The following is a 23478-nucleotide window of genomic DNA, read 5'->3' on the forward strand; positions in this document are numbered from 1 at the left end:
GTGTGCGCGTGCGTGTGTGTGCATGTGTGTATGTGTGTGTGCGTGTGTGTGTGTGTGTGTGTGTGTGCATGTGTGTGTGTGTGTGTGTCATCTCAGGAAACGGAAGCAGAAGTTGATTTTGTATAAATAATAATTAAATGGAGGTTATAATAATAACATAAATAATAATAATAATAACAGAAATAATAATAATAATAACAGAAATAATAATAATTTTATAATAATATTTTATATGTTTTTAAAGTGTAATAAAAAGTCAAGCTCCATCATTTAAAGGATCCCTAAAAAGATTTCAGTAAAGAAGAAGAAGAAGTGTTGCTGACGTTGGCACATAACGCGGTTGTCGTGTTTCCGTGACGACTGACGATGTCATCTGATGATGTCATCACAGCCTTTACTTAAGTGCTCGCGTGTGAGCCCACTCTCATTGGGAGGCTCGCAGCTCACCGCCTCGTCACCGCGCCAATGCTGCTTCACCCCGCTGGACTTTGAGGCCGTCATGGCCGTCTGGGCGCTGACCTTGGCGCTGCTCGCCCTCGCCCTCGCTCACGGACGAAGACCCGCCCTCCCCGCCATGTCGCTCAAAGGTGAGGCGCCATTTTGCTTTCATGTTTGCTATGGAGAAGTCTTCATCACAGCAAATCATAGCAAGAGCGGTATGGTGATGACATCATCACTAATCTGATTGGTTGACTGATCTGCTATGACGTCATGGCTTCATGAGTCATCAGCTGCTCTTAGTGGGCTCAGAAAAATCCAGGATTTCAACATAAGTTTGGTTGCTAAAAAGTCGTCTTTGCTAAATGTGAATATTTTGTTCTCTTTGCAGATCGGTGATGCAATAATATGATGTCATCTTTTTAACATGCTAATATTAAACACAACAGTATGATGTCATCTTTTTAACATGCTAACATTAAACACAACAGTATGATGTCGTCTTTTTAACATCCATCCATCCATCTTCTTCCGCTTATCCGAGGTCGGGTCGCGGGGGCAGCAGCCTAAGCAGGGAAGCCCAGACTTCCCTCTCCCCAGCCACTTGGTCCAGCTCTTCCCGGGGGATCCCGAGGCGTTCCCAGGCCAGCCGGGAGACATAGTCTTCCCGACGTGTCCTGGGTCTTCCCCGTGGCCTCCTACCGGTCGGACGTGCCCTAAACACCTCCCTAGGGAGGCGATCGGGTGGCATCCTGACCAGATGCCCGAACCACCTCATCTGGCTCCTCTCCATGTGGAGGAGCAGCGGCTTTACTTTGAGCTCCCCCCGGATGACAGAGCTTCTCACCCTATTTCTAGGGGGGAGACCCACCACCCGGCGGAGGAAACTCATTTGGGCCGCTTGTACCCGTGATCTTGTCCTTTCGGTCATAACCCCAAAGCTCATGACCAAAGGTGAGGATGGGAACGTAGATCGACCGGTAAATTGAGAGCTTTGCCTTCCGGCTCAGCTCCTTCTTCACCACAACGGACCGATACAGCGTCCGCATTACTGAAGACGCCGCACCGATCCGCCTGTCGATCTCACGATCCACTCTTCCCTCACTCGTGAACAAGACTCCGAGGTACTTGAACTCCTCCACTTGGGGCAAGATCTCCCCCCCAACCCGGAGATGGCACTCCACCCTTTTCCGGGCGAGAACCATGGACTCGGGACTTGGAGGTGCTGATTCTCATCCCAGTCGCTTCACACTCGGCTGCGAACCGATCCAGTGAGAGCTGAAGATCCTGGACAGATGAAGCCATCAGGACCACATCATCTGCAAAAAGCAGAGACCTAATCCTGCAGCCACCAAATCGGATCCCCTCAACGCCTTGACTGCGCCTAGAAATTCTGTCCATAAAAGTTCAGAACAGAATGGGTGACAAAGGGCAGCCTTGGCGGAGTCCAACCCTCACTGGAAACGTGTCCGACTTACTGCGGACCAAGCTCTGGGACTGATCATACAGGGAGAAGACCGCCACAATCAGACAGTCCGATACCCCATACTCTCTGAGCACTCCCCACAGGACTTCCCGAGGGACACAGAGTCGAATACCTTCTCCAAGTCCACAAAGCACATGTAGACTGGTTGGGCAAACTCCCATGCACCCTCAAGGACCCTAGAGCTGGTCAACAGTACCACGACCAGGACGAAAACCACACTGTTCCTCCTGAATCCGAGGTTCGACTATCCGGCGTAGCCTCCTCTCCAGTACACCTGAATAGACCTTACCTCTCTGAGCTGCCACCTTACCGTAGTAGAGGAGTTTACGTGTCCCAATGATCCTAGGAGCTATGTTGTCCGGGGGCTTCCATGCCCCCTGGTAGGGTCTCCCAAGGCAAACTGGTCCTAGGTGAGGGATCAGACAAAGAGCAGCTCGAAGACCTCCATGAAGAATAAAAACAAAGGACACAGATTTCCCTCGCCCGGACACGGGTCACCGGGGCCCCCCTCTGGAGCCAGGCCCGGAGGTGGGGCACGATGGTGAGTGCCTGGTGGCCGGGCGGGCACAGCCTGAAGAGGCAATGTGGGGGCCCCCTCCAATGGGCTCACCACCCATAGCAGGGGCCATAGAGGTCGGGTGCAGTGTGAGCTGGGCGGCAGCCGAAGGCAGGGCACTTGGCGGTCCGATCCTCGGCTACAGAAGCTAGCTCTTGGGACGTGGAACGTCACCTGGCTGGGGTGGAAGGAGCCTGAGCTAGTGCGCGAGGTGGAGAAGTTCCGGCGAGATATAGTCGGACTCACTTCGACGCACAGCAAGGGCTCTGGAACCAGTTCTCTCGAGAGGGGCTGGACTCTCTTCCACTCTGGCGTTGCCGGCAATGAGAGGCGACGGGCTGGGGTGGCAATTCTTGTTGACCCCCGGCTCAGAGCCTGCATGTTGGAGTTCAACCCGGGGGACGAGAGGGTAGCTTCCCTCCGCCTTCGGGTGGGGCGACGTTTTTTTGGTGTTTTTAACATGCTAACATTAAACACAACAATGTTATTTAGTATTGCTCAAACAATACGACTATTTTACTTCATTGTTTTATGAACGTATAGAAAATATTTGTACGATAATTACGCACAGACGTCGCCATGACAACGTCAACTCCTGTCCAACAGATGGTTGTTTCACGGTTCTGCCAGAGGTGGAGCTGTTCCACATGGAGAGCGAGGTCGTGGTCGTGTCTTTCCCCATGTTCCGGAGGACGCTCAAAGTACGTAACATAGCCCCGCCCACTGCGACTTACCGCGTCACCAAGGGCAACGCCAGCGCTGCCGCCTTCCTGGACAGCGAAGGGCGTGTCCAGCAGCGTGGCACTGACTTGTGGCTCCTCCCATCTCAGGTGTCCGACTCTGGAGACTACACCTGCACCTTCAGGTAGGCGCCGCTGATTATTCACCGCTTTTACCGCTCACCAGTTGTTGTTTTTTTTCTTCTTCTTCAGGAACGCTAGCTACTGCGTGCGAGGTAGCGTCACGCTGACGGTGTACGCCACGTCCTCCGTGGACGTCCACAAGCTGTCCTATCAGTACAACGTCACAGCGGGACACGACGTCACGCTCCGCTGTCCTTCTCGGAATCACTTTGACCGCACCGCACTACGCATCGAGTGGCAGGCGGTGAGGGCTGCTAGCTCTTAAAGGGACAGCGCATGTTCGCGCCACACCAGTAGGGGGAACTGTGGTGCAGACAGAAAGAATGTTGGCGCTGTAATGTTGACACAAAACTGCACTAGTGTGTTTATCATCACAATCGGATTTATTGGGTGTTTTTGTTCACAGGACACAAGTCACAGTTTTATTCGGATCACGTTCAAATTTTGCGTGTTTGTAGCAGTAGTCCATATGTCAACATGGACCAAAAACCAGACATTTTTGTTAGTTTTTGTTCACGTTTTAGGACTTTTTGTCCGATTGTTCATGAAACTGTCATTTACTAATTTCACCACTAGGGAGAGAAAAAACACTTTTATGTTATTTTTGTCCTCGTCTGTGTTGGAAATACAGAAAATACAGAAGAAAACACAAAAGTGCACTAGTGTATTTATCATCACAATCTGATTTATCGGATGTATTTGTTCACAGGACACAAGTCACATTTTAATTCGAATCACGTTCAAATTTTGCGTGTTTGTAGTAGAAGTCCAGATGTAAACATGGATCAAAAAACAGATATTTTTGTTCAAGTTTTAAGATTTTTTGTCACATTATTCATTTAACTGTCATTTACTAATTTCACCACTAGGGAGAGAAAAAACACTCTAATGTTATTTTTGTCCTCGTCTGTGTTGGAAATACAGAAAATACAGAAGAAAACACAAAAGTGCACTAGTGTATTTATCATCACAATCTTATTTATCGGATGTTTTTGTTCACAGGACACAAGTCACAGTTTTATTCGGATCACGTTCAAATTTTGCGTGTTTGTAGCAGTAGTCCATATGTCAACATGGACCAAAAACCAGACATTTTTGTTAGTTTTTGTTCACGTTTTAAGATTTTTTTGTCCGATTGTTCATGAAACTGTCATTTACTAACTTCACCACTCGGGAGAGAAAAAACACTCTAATGTTACTTTTGTCCTCGTCTGTGTTTGAAATATAGAAAATACAGAACAAAACACTAGAGTAAACTAATGCTTTTATCATCACAATCGGATTTATCGGATGTTTTTGTTCGCAGGAAACGAGTCACAGTTTTATTCGAATCACGTTCAAATTTTGCGTGTTTGTAGCAGTAGTCCAGATGTCAACATGGACCAAAAACCAGATATGTTCATTTGTTTTTGTTCAAGTTTTAAGACTTTTTGTCCGATTGTTCATGAAACTGTCATTTACTAATTTCACCACTAGGGAGAGAAAAAAACACTCTAATGTTACTTTTGTCCTCGTCTGTGTTGGAAATACAGAAAATACAGAAAAAAATACAAGAGCAAACTAATGCTTTTATCATCACAATCGGATTCATCGGATGTTTTTGTTCACAGGACACAAGGCACATTTTAATTCGAATCACGTTCAAATTTTGCGTGTTTGTAGCAGTAGTCCAGATGTAAACATGGATCAAAAAACAGATATTTTTGTTCAAGTTTTAAGATTTTTTGTCACATCATTCATTTAACTGTCATTTACTAATTTCACCACTAGGGAGAGAAAAAACACTCTAATGTTACTTTTGTCCTCGTCTGTGTTGGAAATACAGAAAATACAGAAGAAAACACAAAAGTGAGCTAATACTCTAATCATCGCAATCAGATTTATTGGATGTTTTTGTTCACAGGACACAAGTCACAGTTTTATTCGGATCACATTGAAATTTTGCGTGTTTGTAGCAGTAGTCCAGATGTCAACATGGACCAAAAACCAGATATTTTCATTCATTTTTGTTCAAGTTTTAAGACTTTTGGTCCGATTGTTCATGAAACTGTCATTTACTAATTTCACCACTAGGGAGAGAAAAAACACTTTATGTTATTTTTGTCCTCGTCTGTGTTGGAAATACAGAAAATACAGAAGAAAACACAAAAGTGCACTAGTGTATTTATCATCACAATCTGATTTATTGGATGTTTTTGTTCACAGGACACAAGTCACAGTTTTATTCGGATCACATTATAATTTTGCGTGCTTGTAGCAGTAGTCCAGATGCCAACATGGACCAAAAACCAGACATGTTTGTTCATTTTTGTTCAAGTTTTAAGATTTTTTAGGGTGAGAGAAAACACTCTAATGTTACTTTTGTCCTCGTCTGTGTTGGAAATACAGAAACTAACACAAGGGCAAACTAATGCTTTTATCATCACATTCGGATTTATCTGTGTTTTTGTTCACAGGACACAAGTCACAGTTTTGTTCGGATCACATTAAAATTTTGCGTGTTTGTAGCAGTAGTCCAGATGTCAACATGGACCAAAAAACAGATATTTTCATTCATTTTTGTTCAAGTTTTAAGACTTTTGGTCCGATTGTTCATGAAACTGTCATTTACTAATTTCACCACTAGGGAGAGAAAAAACACTTTTATGTTATTTTTGTCCTCGTCTGTGTTGGAAATACAGAAAATACAGAAGAAAACACAAAAGTGCACTAGTGTATTTATCATCACAGTCTGATTTATCGGATGTTTTTGTTCACAGGACACAAGTCACAGTTTTATTCGGATCACATTCAAATTTTGCGTGTTTGTAGCAGTAGTCCAGATGTCAACATGGACCAAAAAACAGATATTTTCATTCATTTTTGTTCAAGTTTTAAGACTTTTTGTCCGATTGTTCATGAAACTGTCATTTACTAATTTCACCACTAAGGAGAGAAAAAACACTAATGTTATTTTTGTCCTCGTCTGTGTTGGAAATACAGAACATACAGAAGAAAACACAAAAATGCACTAGTGTATTTATCATCACAATCTTATTTATCGGATGTTTTTGTTCACAGGACACAAGTCACAGTTATATTCGGATCACATTCAAATTTTGCGTGTTTGTAGCAGTAGTCCAGATGTCAACATGGACCAAAAAACAGATATTTTCATTCATTTTTGTTCAAGTTTTAAGACTTTTTGTCCGATTGTTCATGAAACTGTCATTTACTAATTTCACCACTAAGGAGAGAAAAAACACTAATGTTATTTTTGTCCTCGTCTGTGTTGGAAGTACAGAACATACAGAAGAAAACAAAAAAATGCACTAGTGTATTTATCATCACAATCTTATTTATCGGATGTTTTTGTTCACAGGACACAAGTCACAGTTTTATTCGGATCACATTCAAATTTTGCGTGTTTGTAGCAGTAGTCCAGATGTCAACATGGACCAAAAACCAGACATTTTTGTCCATTTTTGTTCAAGTTTTAAGATTTTTTAGGGAGAGAGAAAACACTCTAATGTTACTTTTGTCCTCGTCTGTGTTGGAAATACAGAAAATGTCAGATGTGGTTTCACGTTATATTTTTCCAGTTCTTGTTATAACTGTATCACAATATCATATCGCAGATATTAAATGGCAACACAACATTATTGTGAAAGTTGTTGTTTTTTTCATACCCGGCAGGACTCCGCCCCCGGCCGCCTCCAAGATGCCCAAAGATGGCGCTCTTTTCGGCAAGACGGCGGAAACTTGTTCATCTTGGCGGTGAAGCCATCGGACGCCGGCCTCTACACGTGTCGCCTGGGCGTGACGGTGGACAACAGGAAGTACTCGGCCAGCAGGCTCTTTCAGCTCCTCGTGCAAGGTCAGTCTCAACTTACATAAAAATTCATGAAATGATGTTCATTTTGTGATCAGATTCATTTCTTTTACTAACACTTCTTTACTTGTTTATGTGTTAGCTAAACACTGAAAGTGTTTTCAGAGTAATGTACATACAAATATGAATTTAAAATATTTTTACTTTTTTTGGCTAAAATATTGTGCATTTTTGTAATTGTTATGATGAAATAACAAACATACAGATTAAATATTTAAGCCATTGCAATAAATAAATAAATAGATAAATAAATGAATAAGTATTAAATAAATACATAAATGAATAAAATACAAATTAAAAAAATACATAAATTAATAAATAAAAAGTATGTATCTCAAAATATAATTTGATTTTTTGCATTGCATTTTTTCAAGGAAAATTTATTCATTTTAGCAAAAAAAGATCCAAAGCAAATCAAAAGAACTTGCATTTATTTTGCTGTGATAAATAAGCAAAAATAAAAAAAATCCTGTCCACTAAAACCTAAAAAATATCCATCCATCCATCCATCTTCTTCCGCTTATCCGAGGTCGGGTCGCGGGGGCAGCAGCCTAAGCAGGGAAGCCCAGACTTCCCTCTCCCCAGCCACTTGGTCCAGCTCTTCCCGGGGGATCCCGAGGCGTTCCCAGGCCAGCCGGGAGACATAGTCTTCCCAACGTGTCCTGGGTCTTCCCCGTGGCCTCCTACCGGTCGGACATGCCCTAAACACCTCCCGAGGGAGGCGATCGGGTGGCATCCTGACCAGATGCCCGAACCACCTCATCTGGCTCCTCTCCATGTGGAGGAGCAGCGGCTTTACTTTGAGCTCCTCCCGGATGACAGAGCTTCTCACCCTATCTCTAAGGGAGAGCCCCGCCACCCGGCGGAGGAAACTCATTTGGGCCGCTTGTACCCGTGATCTTGTCCTTTCGGTCATAACCCAAAGCTCATGACCATAGGTGAGGATGGGAACGTAGATCGACCGGTAAATTGAGAGCTTTGCCTTCCGGCTCAGCTCCTTCTTCACCACAACGGATCGATACAGCGTCCGCATTACTGAAGACGCCGCACCGATCCGCCTGTCGATCTCACGATCCACTCTTCCCTCACTCGTGAACAAGACTCCGAGGTACTTGAACTCCTCCACTTGGGGCAGGGTCTCCTCCCCAACCCGAAGATGGCATTCCACCCTTTTCCGGGCGAGAACCATGGACTCGGACTTGGAGGTGCTGATTCTCATCCCAGTCGCTTCACACTCGGCTGCGAACCGATCCAGCGAGAGCTGGAGATCCTGGCCAGATGAAGCTATCAGGACCACATCATCTGCAAAAAGCAGAGACCTAATCCTGTAGCCACCAAACCAGATCCCCTCAACGCCTTGACTGCGCCTAGAAATTCTGTCCATAAAAGTTCAGAACAGAATGGGTGACAAAGGGCAGCCTTGGCGGAGTCCAACCCTCACTGGAAACGTGTCCGACTTACTGCCGGCAATGCGGACCAAGCTCTGACACTGATCATACAGGGAGCGGACTGCCAAAATCAGACAGTCCGTTACCCCATACTCTCTGAGCACTCCCCACAGGACTTCCCGAGGGACACGGTCGAATGCCTTCTCCAAGTCCACAAAACACATGTAGACTGGTTGTGCAAACTCCCATGCACCCTCAAGGACCCTGCCCAGAGTATAGAGCTGGTCCACAGTTCCACGACCAGGACGAAAACCACACTGTTCCTCCTGAATCCGAGGTTCGACTATCCGGCGTAGCCTCCTCTCCAGTACACCTGAATAGACCTTACCGGGAAGGCTGAGGAGTGTGATCCCACGATAGTTAGAACACACCCTCCGGTTCCCCTTCTTAAAGAGAGGAACCACCACCCCGGTCTGCCAATCCAGAGGTACCGCCCCCGATGTCCACGCGATGCTGCAGAGTCTTGTCAACCAAGACAGCCCCACAGCATCCAGAGCCTTAAGGAACTCCGGGCGGATCTCATCCACCCCCGGGGCCTTGCCACCGAGGAGCTTTTTAACTACCTCAGCAACCTCAGCCCCAGAAATAGGAGAGCCCACCACAGATTCCCCAGGCACTGCTTCCTCATAGGAAGACGTGTTGGTGGGATTGAGGAGGTCTTCGAAGTATTCCCTCCACCGATCCACAACATCCGCAGTCGAGGTCAGCAGAACACCATCCTCACCATACACGGTGTTGATAGTGCACTGCTTCCCCTTCCTGAGGCGGCGGATGGTGGTCCAGAATCGCTTCGAAGCCGTCCGGAAGTCGTTTTCCATGGCTTCCCCGAACTCCTCCCATGTCCGAGTTTTTGCCTCCGCGACCGCTGAAGCCGCACACCGCTTGGCCTAAAAAATATTATCAATTAATTCTCATTGAATTATTGTCATTTGAAAACATATTTTCTCAGAAAGGAAAGAACAAAAACGTTTGTGCTTAATGAGCAACGCTCCACTGCGCCCCCTGCTGGTCAACTGCGTGTACTACAACGGACATTAATATCACTAAAAATGCGTTTTTATTTGTTTTTGGGTTTTTTTAGGTTCTGAATTGGTTCCGACTCACATGGAGGTGGACCAGACTTCTGTAGTGACCTCTGACCCTTCCTCTCCCAGTAAGAGTTCATTTCGAAATGATTGAAAATGAATAAATTGTGATTTTGTTCTTGGATTCTTCACGTTTTAGCCGTCAGGCGTACGCCACCGCTGATCATCTCGCCGGCCAACAGAACCATCTTGGAGGCGGCGCACGGTGAGCCATTGACCCCCCCCCCCCCAAAAAAAACCACCAAAAAAAACCAAGAAGAAATGAAGTGTAAAAGTTTGAATTTGGGCCATTGATGTTGTTCAGGGTCTGGATTAGAACTATTCTGCAAGGTTGTGACTGACTGTGACGTGATGTCATCAACCGCCATCTTCTGGTTGGTCAACGGCCTCCAGGTGGAATCTTCCTACCTGGACGGGCGAGCCCTGCAGGGGGGCAGGAAGTAAGGAGCTTTTTAAACCTCGAAAAGTCTTTAAGAATTTTTGGAAATATTAATAATAATTATTAATAATATTATAATTATTTTTAGACCGTGAAATACAACATATCCAATAAATCTAAACAAGGACCTTGTAAGTACTCATGGTACCCGATAAAATAATAACTATTATTGATTATAATATGATTATTATTATGAATAATAATAATAGTGGTAATAACCATAATAGCCATTGTAGACATAATAATAATAATAATCATATCAGTGATAACTTTTATTATGATTAATATATTATTATTATTGCTGCTTTAATAATAATTTCAATGTTAATTACATTATTATAATAGAACTATTAATGATAATAACTGTATTTGTTATTATGGCTGTCATAATAACAATTATATAAATAGTCCAAATATTAATTTAAAAAAAAACAGCCATAATAATAATAATAACTTTAACAACTATTATTATTATAATTATATAGTAATTATTGTATTATTATAATACTAATAAAGTCATAATAATAACAACAATAATAACTGTTATTATTATTATGACTATAATAGCATAATAACGTATATTACCATAATAACTGTATCATTATTAAGCTAATGAAAATAATATTATTATGATATATAATATACTTAAATTTTATCATGTTATTCTCATTATGTGTTACATTTTTCCTTTTTTCTCGATAAATAAGAGTAATAATTATAAAAATCATCATTAATAATTAGATTTATACATTATTTTAATACTTAATTATGTATAACATATGGTACATAAATAATAATTATTAATAATAATAATGTGATAATTAATCATGAAAACACAAGTAAAAGTAAGCATAATAGCCATTGTAGACATAGTAATAAACATAACTATAAGAACTATTATTAATATTACCATTATTACTTCGGTCGTAATAATAATAATTATAATAATAATAATGATATTAATTTTATTGTAATAATATATTTTATTATTATTATATTTTATTTTCATAATTTGTTAGTTTTTAGAGTAGATTATTGATCATTATCTTTATCAATCCGTATATTTATATCATATTTAAATAATACATTTAATTACATAAAATACAAAATAAATCAAATAATACCAATCATGGTAATAATAATAATAGTAAATATTAGTAATAATTATAATAATAATAATAATAATAATAATAATAATAATAATAGTGATTATTATTATCAATAAACCACTACTTGGGTCAATAATTAGCAGTCACATTAGTTTTCGTGCATTATTTTTCCACCTTGTCACTTCTTCACTTCCCACAAACTGCTGCAAATGTCAAATATTTTCACATTTTCTCACTTCAAAGAAGACGTTAACTTCTGAACAACACAGCAGCAATAATGTTGATAAAACACCACTAAACATGACACAAACACCACTAAACATGACACAAACACCACTAAACATGACACAAACACAGTAATGTCTATTAATAGTCTCAATGAGTCTTATACAATCATCAAAATACTCACATGGTCAAGACTAGAGCGTAATAATGAGGGAGAAAACAAGTTAGCACACATTAACACAAGTCAAAGAGGAAGCGGAAGTGACACTGCTTCAAAATAAAATACTCAGATGGTCAAGACTAGAGCGTAATAATGAGAGAAAACAAGTTAGCACACATTAATAAATGTGTAAATAAATAGATAAAGTACTATCTATCTATTAACACAAGTCAAAGAGGAAGCGGAAGTGACACTGCTTCAAAATAAAATACTCACATGGTCAAGACTAGAGCGTAATAATGAGAGAAAACAAGTTCGCACACATTAATAAATGTGTAAATAAATAGATAAAGTACTATCTATCTATTAACACAAGTCAAAGAGGAAGTGGAAGTGACACCGCTTCAAAATAAAATACTCTGCAAAACGTATACAAACATGGAGAATTCTCACCAATGGCTCTGATGTCAAATGTCCGCCAGGGAGAGCATGACGGCGTCGGGCTGCCAGGCGGAGTCCAGGCTCATCGTCGTGGCGATGACGGACGAGGACGCGGAGGCGGAGCTCCGATGTGTGGCTCACAACCGAGGCGGCAGACAGGAAGTGGTGGTCCGCCTCCAGCTGGAAGGTGACCTTCAGAGTATTGACATGTAATACCAGCATCTGCCAGCAGGGGCTGACATGTAATACCAGCATCTGCCAGCAGGGGCTGACATGTAATACCAGCATCTGCCAGCAGGGGCTGACATGTAATACCAGCATCTGCCAGCAGGGGCTGACATGTAATACCAGCATCTGCCAGCAGAGTATTGACATGTAATACCAGCATCTGCCAGCAGGGGCTGACATGTAATACCAGCATCTGCCAGCAGGGGCTGACATGTAATACCAGTTTCTGCCAGCAGGGGCTGACATGTAATACCAGCATCTGCCAGCAGGGGCTGACATGTAATACCAGCATCTGCCAGCAGGGGCTGACATGTAATACCAGCATCTGCCAGCAGAGTATTGACATGTAATACCAGCATCTGCCAGCAGGGGCTGACATGTAATACCAGCATCTGCCAGCAGGGGCTGACATGTAATACCAGTTTCTGCCAGCAGGGGCTGACATGTAATACCAGCATCTGCCAGCAGGGGCTGACATGTAATACCAGCATCTGCCAGCAGGGGCTGACATGTAATACCAGCTTCTGCCAGCAGGGGCTGACATGTAATACCAGCATCTGCCAGCAGGGGCTGACATGTAATACCAGCATCTGCCAGCAGGGGCTGACATGTAATACCAGTTTCTGCCAGCAGGGGCTGACATGTAATACCAGCATCTGCCAGCAGGGGCTGACATGTAACACCAGTTTCTGCCAGCAGGGGCTGACCAGTTCCTCTTCTTGCACCCTCACAGATGCCACGCCCACCTGGACGGCGGTCTCTGTGGTGGCCACTTCCTGTTTCCTGGCGGTGGTCGTGGTCTTCCTCTGCGTTCTACTCAGGCCCAAACAGAAGAAGAAGAAACTGGACTACTTCCTGGCCCGGCAGAACAGCACCACCTACAGTGCGGAGGACTGATCACCTTCCACTTTATTGATCACTTTATTGATCACCTTCCACTGTATTGATCACCTTCCACTTTATTGATCACTTTATTGATCACCTTCCACTGTATTAATCACCTTCCACTTCATTGATCACCTTCCACTTTATTGATCACCTTCCACTGTATTGATCACCTTCCACTTTATTGATCACTTTATTGATCACCTTCCACTGTATTAATCACCTTCCACTTCATTGATCACCTTCCACTTCATTGATCACCTTCCACTTTATTGATCACTTTATTGATCACCATCGACTTTATTGATCACCATCCACTTTATTGATCACCTTCCACTTTATTGATCCGCTTCCACTTCATTGATCACCTTCCACTTCATTGATCACCTTCCACTTTATTGATCACTTTATTGACCACCATCCACTTTATTGATCACCTTCCACTTTATTGATCCGCTTCCACTTCATTGATCACCTTCCATTTTATTGATCACCTTCCACTGTATTAATCACCTTCCACTTTATTGATCCGCTTCCACTTCATTGATCACCTTCCACTTTATTGATCACTTTATTGATCACCATCCACTTTATTGATCACTTTCCACTTTATTGAGTACCTTCCACTGTTTTAATCACCTTCCACTTCATTGATCACCTTCCACTTCATTGATCACCTTCCACTTTATTGATCACTTTATTGATCACCATCCACTTTATTGATCACCTTCCACTTTATTGATCCGCTTCCACTTCATTGATCACCTTCCACTTTATTGATCACTTTATTGATCACCATCCACTTTATTGATCACCTTCCACTTTATTGATCCGCTTCCACTTCATTGATCACCTTCCACTTTATTGATCACCTTCCACTGTATTAATCACCTTCCACTTCATTGATCACCTTCCACTTCATTGATCACCTTCCACTTTATTGATCACTTTATTGATCACCATCCACTTTATTGATCACTTTCCACTTTATTGATTACCTTCCACTGTATTAATCACCTTCCACTTCATTGATCACCTTCCACTTCATTGATCACTTTCAACTTTATTGATCACTTTATTGATCACCATCCACTTTATTGATCACCTTCCACTTTATTGATCCGCTTCCACTTCATTGATCACCTTCCACTTTATTGATCCGCTTCCACTTCATTGATCACCTTCCACTTTATTGATCACCTTCCACTTCATTGATCACCTTCCACTTTATTGATCACTTTATTGATCACCTTCCACTTCATTGATCACCTTCCACTTTATTGATCACCTTCCACTTCATTGATCACCTTCCATTTTAGTTTATTGATCCGCTTTGAGTTTACTGAACAGATTTTAGTTTATTGATCACGCCCCTCCCCCCTTCCCCACATTTAAAATGGTATTAAAAACGCTGTTTGGAACAACATTTCTTGTGATTTTTTTCACGCCCCCCCCCCCCTGAACTGAATGTTTGTTTATCCGTATGTGTCAAGATTGTATGTGGGCTCTGTACCGTTGTGGCTTGTGCAGCCCTTTGAGACACTTGTGACTTAGGGCTATATAAATAAACATTGATTGATTGATTGATTGATTGAAGATCAATGCTGTTGCCTCTCACGCCCCCCCCGCCTCCCTTTCCCACATACAAACCCCGTTTCCATATGAGTTGGGAAATTGTGTTAGATGTAAATATAAACGGAATACAATGATTTGCAAATCCTTTTCAAGCCATATTCAGTTGAATGCACTACAAAGACAACATATTTGATGTTCAAACTCATAAACTTTTTTTTTTTTTTGCAAATAATAATTAACTTAGAATTTCATGGCTGCAACACGTGCCAAAGTAGTTGGGAAAGGGCATGTTCACCACTGTGTTACATCACCTTTTCTTTTAACAACACTCAATAAACGATTGGGAACTGAGGAAACTAATTGTTGAAGCTTTGAAAGTGGATTTCTTTCCCATTCTTGTTTTATGTAGAGCTTCAGTCGTTCAACAGTCCGGGGTCTCCGCTGTCGTGTTTTAGGCTTCATAATGCGCCACACATTTTCGATGGGAGACAGGTCTGGACTGCAGGCGGGCCAGGAAAGTACCCGCACTCTTTTTTTTTACGACGCCACATTGATATAACACGTGGCTTGGCATTGTCTTGCTGAAATAAGCAGGGGCGTCCATGAAAAAGACGGCGCTTAGATGGCAGCATATGTTGTTCCAAAACCTGTATGTACCTTTCAGCATTAATGGCGCCTTCACAGATGTGTAAGTTACCCATGTCTTGGGCACTAATGCACCCCCATACCATCACACATGCTGCCTTTTCAACTTTGCGCCTATAACAATCCGGATGGTTCTTTTCCTCTTTGGTCCGGAGGACACGATGTCGAATATTTCCAAAAACAATTTGAAATGTGGACTCGTCAGACCACAGAACACTTTTCCACTTTGCATGAGTCCATCTTAGATGATCTCGGGCCCAGAGAAGCCGGCGGCGTTTCTGGGTGTTGTTGATAAATGGCTTTGGCTTTGCATAGTAGAGCTTTAACTTGCACTTACAGATGTAGCGACAAACTGTATTTAGTGACAGTGGTTTTCTGAAGTGTTCCTGAGCCCATGTGGTGATATCCTTTAGAGATTGATGTCGGTTTTTGATACAGTGCCGTCTGAGGGATGGAAGGTCACGGTCATTCAATGTTGGTTTCCGGCCATGCCGCTTACGTGGAGTGATTTCTCCACATTCTCTCAACCTTTTGATGATATTATGGAGCGTAGATGTTGAAATCCCTACATTTCTTGCAATTGCACTTTGAGAAACGTTGTTCTTAAACTGTTCAACAATTTGCTCACGCAGTTGTGGACAAAGGGGTGTACCTCGCCCCATCCTTCCAAGCTGTTTTTATACCCAATCATGGCACCCACCTGTTCCCAATTAGCCTGCACACCTGTGGGATGTTCCAAATAAGTGTTTGATGAGCATTCCTCAACTTTATCAGTATTTATTGCCACCTTTCACAACTTCTTTGTCACGTGTTGCTGCCATCAAATTCTAAACTTAATGATTATTTACAAAAAAAAATAAAGATTATGAGTTTGAACATCAAATATGTTGTCTTTGTAGCATATTCAACTGAATATGGCTTGAAAAGGATTTGCAAATCATTGTATTCCGTTTATATTTACATCTAACACCATTTCCCAACTCATATGGAAACGGGGTTTGTGTATATAACGGTAATAAAAAAAGCTGTTTGGAACAACATTTTTTTTTAACTTAAACATACATAAAATTAAACATGATTTAAAATAAAAGTATTACAATTTTTAATGCCATAATTAAAAAAGTACATTATCATTCTTTATTGGCAACATTTGTTACAGTGAAGGATTGTGTGGCTGTAATTCTGCTTTTTGGCCACTAGAGAGCGCCAGGTGGACAGCGTGAAGCAGCAGAGTGGAATGTACTGTATCCACTGTGCGTGGGTGTGTGTGTGTGTGTGTGTGTGTGTGTGTGTGTGTGTGTGTGTGTGTGTGTGTGTGTGTGTGTGTGTCACGGTGAGAAGTTCTCCTCCCAGTTGTTGCTCAACTCAGCTTCCAGAGAAGTTACAACAAGTCTTCACTTCACAGGAAGTCCTCGCCCAGGACGCCACGTGACTTCACCTTCTATCTGGACCTTACCTGGCTGTCATGTGACCTCAGGTGGACTTCATCCTCACCCTCACCTTCATCCTCACCTCCGCCGACCGCCCGGTGAGTTTGTCAAGCAAGAAAGTTCAAGAAGGCGCTCAATTTGACGTTTTTTTTTGCTTTCTTTCGCCTGTCCGTTTAGTGCAAGCATTACGGTAACTCTGCACTGGGGACTTTTCAAAGTAAAATGTGTCCTTTCATTGTTTTTAATGATGCAGTAGTTATGTTATTATTTGTTTTAAAGACTTAATTCTAACGTCAATGTGTCACCCAAGGCGTTTGGCTCTGGCTTTTCAAAATAAAAGCCACTTCGAACTGTAACTTGACAGTCAATATGAGGCAGGTTCAAAAAGTACACAAAATCAACGTTACTTTGTTTCCCTTCAAAATAAGAGTCCTGTGACGTAGTCAGGTGACGGTGATTTAAAAAACAAAAGCAAGTGTTTTGTTGTCATAATCCCTTTATTTTGGAAAAACAAATGATTAAGGTGTAAGTGGCATGTTGATGTGGCTTTTCAAAACAAAAGCCACGTCGAAATGTAACTTAATAGATAATATGAAGCAGATTCAAAAAGTACACAAAATCAACGTTACTTTTTTCCCCTTCAAAATAAGAGTCCTGTGACGTAGTCAGGTGACGGTGATTTAAAAAACAAAAGCAAGTGTTTTGTTGTCATAATCCCTTTATTTTGGAAAAACAAATGATTAAGGTGTAAGTGGCATGTTGATGTGGCTTTTCAAAACAAAAGCCACGTCGAAATGTAACTTAATAGATAATATGAAGCAGATTCAAAAAGTACACAAAAACAAGAGCTTGTGGGTTTTTTTCAAAATAAGAGTCTTGTGACGTAGTCAGGTGACGGTGATTTAAAAAACAAAAGCAAGTGTTTTGTTGTCATAATCCCTTTATTTTGGAAAAACAAATGATTAAGGTGTAAGTGGCATGTTGATGTGGCTTTTCAAAACAAAAGCCACGTCGAAATGTAACTTAATAGATAATATGAAGCAGATTCAAAAAGTACACAAAATCAACGTTACTTTTTTTCCCTTCAAAATAAGAGTCCTGTGACGTAGTCAGGTGACGGTGATTTAAAAAACAAAAGCAAGTGTTTTGTTGTCATAATCCCTTTATTTTGGAAAAACAAATGATTAAGGTGTAAGTGGCATGTTGATGTGGCTTTTCAAAACAAAAGCCACGTCGAAATGTAACTTAATAGATAATATGAAGCAGATTCAAAAAGTACACAAAATCAACGTTACTTTTTTTCCCTTCAAAATAAGAGTCCTGTGACGTAGTCATGTGACGGTGATTTAAAAAACAAAAGCAAGTGTTTTGTTGTCATAATCCCTTTATTTTGGAAAAACAAATGATTAAGGTGTAGTGGCATGTTGATGTGGCTTTTCAAAACAAAAGCCACGTCGAAATGTAACTTAATAGATAATATGAAGCAGATTCAAAAAGTACACAAAATCAACGTTACTTTTTTTCCCTTCAAAATAAGAGTCCTGTGACGTAGTCAGGTGACGGTGATTTAAAAAACAAAAGCAAGTGTTTTGTTGTCATAATCCCTTTATTTTGGAAAAACAAATGATTAAGGTGTAGTGGCATGTTGATGTGGCTTTTCAAAACAAAAGCCACGTCGAAATCTAACTTAATAGATAATATGAGGCAGATTCAAAAAGTACACAAAAACAAGAGCTTGTGGTTTTTTTTCAAAATAAGAGTCCTGTGACGTAGTCAGGTGACGTGATTTAAAAACAAAAACAAAAGCAACTATTTTGTTGTCATAATCTCTTTATTTTGGAAAAACAAATGATGAAGGTGGCTTTTCAAAATAAAATCCCACTGTCAATGTAATTCTTCACAAATGTTGCTTATACTTTGAAGTGTGCAAAGCAAAGAACGAGTTGGTCCACCTGGGAAGTATTCCAAAATAAAAGCATCATATAAGAAAAGATACGACTGTTATCAGTAAACAATTTATGTTGTCGATAAAGCAGACAATTAAGGACGCCACCCAGTTAGTACAATAGTATTTAGGTTTGGCTTTTCAGAATAAAAGCTATCCAAACTGTTATTCCCAAGAACAACAACATTGAAGTATTACAGGTGACATTGTAGGAATTGACTAAAATCTGATATAAAGGTCAGGTAACATGAAGTCCCATGGTAATGTGATGTGGAATTTCAATGTAAAAGTGCTACTCAGACGACCTTTTCAAAATAAAAACATTTTTAGAATCTAATTGTTGATTTCAAAATCAAAGCCTTCACTGACGTGTTGGTTGACAATTATTTTGTCTATTTTCATCATGACGAGAGCAGACCAGGCAGGAAGTACCATGGCAAGCTGACGTGGGTTTCCAAAATAAGAGCTTTATGAAATGGTGACATTTGGCAAACGTTCGTGTTTATTTCAGATTGTTATTTAAAACAAATGTCCTCGAAAGTTCAATTTCCGTCTGCTCACACAGGAAGTGTGACAATCAGGGGTTTTCACAATAAAACTCATCCAAATGTCATGCTTGACAAATAAAATGTTTTTATTTTTTAAAGTCAATTGACCTAATTTAACATTGCACAAGAATACTGATGTAGATTTTCAAAATAAGAGCCAGATTGTATCTTCAAAGCTTGAACCATGTCAAAGGTGTCCTCTTTGAAGATGAACTTGTGACGTCACACTTGAGAAGGAGGTCATGCACTTCAATCACACAGGAAGTGTGTTTGACGTCAAAATAAAAGTTTTGTTTTTGAAGTGGCAAAACAAAGCGCATGATGACGAACGCTGAGTCAGCATGAAGAACATCACACTTTGTACATGAAATACGCACTGTTTGTAGTACTATTAAAGTTTATTACTACTACTTCATGTAGTACTGCTTTGAAGTCAAACAAAAACAAAAAAAAGTCAGAGGTGAAAAAGAAGCTTCTAGAAGCGGCCATCTTGTACTCAAACAACATGTGTTATCTTTTGGTTGAACTTTGACCTTTGTACAGCAAACAAACATAAAAATGTGTTCCTTTCACTTATTGACTTTTTTATTATAACTTCATGTCTTAAATGAGATGAAGGACAAACACTTATCAGCAACTTTGATCTTTATTGCCATGACGACGCAGTGAACCTCAATCAAGCTGTCGTTATAGCAACAGGACAGTAAACCTCAATCAAGCTGTCGTCATAGCAACAGGACAGTAACGGTCAATCAAGCTGTCGTCATAGCAACAGGACAGTAACTGTCAATCAAGCTGTTGTCATAGCAACGGGACAGTAGCAGTCAATCAAGCTGTCGTCATAGCAACAGTACAGTAAGCCTCAATCAAGCTGTTGTCATAGCAACAGGACAGTAACGGTCAATCAAGCTGTCGTCATAGCAACAGGACAGTAACGGTCAATCAAGCTGTTGTCATAGCAACGGGACAGTAGCAGTCAATCAAGCTGTCGTCATAGCAACAGTACAGTAAGCCTCAATCAAGCTGTTGTCATAGCAACAGGACAGTAGCAGTCAATAAAGCTGTCATCATAGCAACAGGGAAATAAACGTCAATCAAGCTGTCGCCATGGCAACAGGACAGTAATGGTTAATCAAGCTGTTGTCATAGCAACAGGACAGTAACGGTCAATCAAGCTGTTGTCATAGCAACAGGACAGTAACGGTCAATCAAGCTGTTGTCATAGCAACAGGACAGTAACGGTCAATCAAGCTGTTGTCATAGCAACAGGACAGTAACGGTCAATCAAGCTGTTGTCATAGCAACAGGACAGTAACGGTCAATCAAGCTGTTGTCATAGCAACGGGACAGTAGCAGTCAATCAAGCTGTCGTCATAGCAACAGGACAGTAACGGTCAATCAAGCTGTTGTCATAGCAACAGGACAGTATTGGTCAATCAAACTGGGACATAGCAACAGGACAATAAACGTCAATCAAGCTGTTGTCATAGCAACAGGACAGTAGCAGTCAATAAAGCTGTCATCATAGCAACAGGGAAATAAACGTCAATCAAGCTGTCGCCATGGCAACAGGACAGTAATGGTTAATCAAGCTGTTGTCATAGCAACAGGACAGTAATGGTCAATCAAGCTGTTGTCATAGCAACAGGACAGAAACGGTCAATCAAGCTGTTGTCATAGCAACAGAACAGTAACGGTCAATCAAGCTGTTGTCATAGCAACAGGACAGTAACGGTCAATCAAGCTGTTGTCATAGCAACAGGACAGTAATGGTCAATCAAACTGGGACATAGCAACAGGACAATAAACGTCAATCAAACTGTTGTCATAGCAACAGGACAGTAGCAGTCAATAAAGCTGGCATCATAGCAACAGGAAAATAAACGTCAATCAAGCTGTCGCCATGGCAACAGGACAGTAATGGTTAATCAAGCTGTCGTCATAGCAACAGGACAGTAACGGTCAATCAAGCTGTTGTCATAGCAACAGGACAGTAACGGTCAATCAAGCTGTCGTCATAGCAACAGGACAGTAACGGTCAATCAAGCTGTTGTCATAGCAACGGGACAGTAGCAGTCAATCAAGCTGTCGTCATAGCAACAGTACAGTAAGCCTCAATCAAGCTGTTGTCATAGCAACAGGACAGTAGCAGTCAATAAAGCTGTCATCATAGCAACAGGGAAATAAACGTCAATCAAGCTGTCGCCATGACAACAGGACAGTAGTGGTTAATCAAGCTGTTGTCATAGCAACAGGACAGTAATGGTCAATCAAGCTGTTGTCATAGCAACAGGACAGAAACGGTCAATCAAGCTGTTGTCATAGCAACAGAACAGTAACGGTCAATCAAGCTGTTGTCATAGCAACAGGACAGTATTGGTCAATCAAACTTGGACATAGCAACAGGACAATAAACGTCAATCAAGCTGTTGTCATAGCAACAGAACAGTAACAGTCAATTAAGCTGTCGTCATAGCAACAGAACAATAAACATCAATCAAACTGTGACATAGCAACAGGACAACAAACGTCAAACAAGCTGTCGTCATGGCAACAGGACAGTAACAATCAATCAAGCTGTTGTCATAGCAACAGGACAGTATTGGTCAATCAAACTGTGACATAGCAACAGGACAGTAACGGTCAATCAAGCTGTTGTCATAGCAACGGGACAGTAGCAGTCAATCAAGCTGTCGTCATAGCAACAGGACAGTAAACCTCAATCAAGCTGTCGTCATAGCAACAGGACAGTAACGGTCAATCAAGCTGTCGTCATAGCAACAGGACAGTAACGGTCAATAAAGCTGTCATCATAGCAACAGGAAAATAAACGTCAATCAAGCTGTCGCCATGGCAACAGGACAGTAATTGTTAATCAAGCTGTTGTCATAGCAACAGGACATTAATGGTCACTCAAGCTGTTGTCATAGCAACAGAACAGTAACGGTCAATCAAACTGGGACATAGCAACAGGACAATAAACGTCAATCAAACTGTTGTCATAGCAACAGGACAGTAGCAGTCAATAAAGCTGTCATCATAGCAACAGGAATATAAACGTCAATCAAGCTGTCGCCATGGCAACAGGACAGTAATGGTTAATCAAGCTGTTGTCATAGCAACAGGACAGTAATGGTCAATCAAGCTGTTGTCATAGCAACAGGACAGTAATGGTCAATCAAGCTGTTGTCATAGCAACAGAACAGTAACGGTCAATCAAGCTGTTGTCATAGCAACAGGACAGTATTGGTCAATAAAACTGGGACATAGCAACAGGACAATAAACGTCAATCAAGCTGTTGTCATAGCAACAGGACAGTAACAGTCAATTAAGCTGTCGTCATAGCAACAGAACAATAAACATCAATCAAACTGTGACATAGCAACAGGACAACAAACGTCAAACAAGCCGTCGTCATGGCAACAGGACAGTAACAGTCAATCCAGCTGTTGTCATAGCAACAGGACAGAAACGGTCAATCAAGCTGTTGTCATAGCAGCAGGACAGTATTGGTCAATCAAACTGTGACATAGCAACAGGACAGTAACGGTCAATTAAGCTGTCGTCATAGCAACAGGACAATAAATGTAAATCAAACTGTGACATAGCAACAGAACAATAAACGTCAATCAAGCTGTCGCCAAGGCAACAGGACAGTAGCAGTCAATCAAGCTGTCGTCATAGCAACGGCACAGTTAAACGTCAATCAAGCTGTCGTCATGGCAACAGGACAGTATTGGTCGTCATAGCAACAAGGAGGACTCCATGTTGGAGACCTCCAAAGTTGTTCAGGAAAATACAAGTTGTCACTACAAAGAATAAAGGTGACAATTTGGCTTTTTTGCACATGTTGTGGCCACAGTGATGACGGCCATAGAGCATGTGTGGTGTGATGACGGCCATAGAGCATGTGTGGTGTGATGACGGCCATAGAGCATGTGTGGTGTGATGACGGCCATAGAGCATGTGTGGTGTGATGACGGCCATAGAGCATGTGTGGTGTGATGACGGCCATAGAGCATGTGTGGTGTGATGACGGCCATAGAGCATGTGTGGTGTGATGACGGCCATAGAGCATGTGTGGTGTGATGACGGCCATA

General features: G+C 41.6%; 2 protein-coding genes across 4 annotated transcripts in view; both read left to right on the forward strand.

The window, feature by feature from the left end:
• Positions 1-436: 436 nt before the first annotated feature.
• Positions 437-14658, forward strand: LOC133574083 (interleukin-1 receptor type 2). 3 transcript variants are annotated; one of them, XM_061926124.1, is made up of 10 exons: positions 437-587; positions 3087-3345; positions 3413-3587; positions 7019-7199; positions 9744-9815; positions 9887-9952; positions 10052-10187; positions 12163-12308; positions 13083-13281; positions 13408-14658. In XM_061926124.1, exons 1-9 carry the CDS (start codon positions 500-502, stop codon positions 13244-13246), a joined length of 1287 nt encoding a protein of 428 aa, XP_061782108.1. In that variant the 5' UTR covers positions 437-499; the 3' UTR covers positions 13247-13281; positions 13408-14658. The 3 variants fall into 3 exon arrangements, with proteins under 3 accessions (XP_061782108.1, XP_072768106.1, XP_072768105.1); XM_072912005.1 differs by having other exon boundaries at positions 13083-13250; positions 13301-14658; XM_072912004.1 differs by having other exon boundaries at positions 13083-14658.
• Positions 14659-16808: 2150 nt separating this feature from the next.
• Positions 16809-23478, forward strand: part of LOC133574284 (interleukin-1 receptor type 1-like) — a 28746-nt gene continuing 22076 nt past the window's right edge. Inside the window, exon 1 of the mRNA XM_061926402.1 lies at positions 16809-16982. The gene's annotated coding sequence lies outside the window, so the exon portion shown is untranslated. The remainder of the gene's footprint in view (positions 16983-23478) is intronic.

This window comes from Nerophis lumbriciformis, linkage group LG31, assembly GCF_033978685.3.
Source record: "Nerophis lumbriciformis linkage group LG31, RoL_Nlum_v2.1, whole genome shotgun sequence".
Classification (NCBI taxonomy): Eukaryota; Metazoa; Chordata; class Actinopteri; order Syngnathiformes; family Syngnathidae; genus Nerophis; species Nerophis lumbriciformis.

Bases quoted from the DNA above. Each gene is read 5' to 3' on its own strand.
- LOC133574083 (XM_072912004.1), top strand. From the start codon at position 500: ATGGCCGTCTGGGCGCTGACCTTGGCGCTGCTCGCCCTCGCCCTCGCT. The intron at 9,816-9,886 runs GTAAGAGTTCAT...TTCACGTTTTAG, and splicing joins CTCTGACCCTTCCTCTCCCA to CCGTCAGGCGTACGCCACCG. The intron at 9,953-10,051 runs GTGAGCCATTGA...GATGTTGTTCAG, and splicing joins CATCTTGGAGGCGGCGCACG to GGTCTGGATTAGAACTATTC.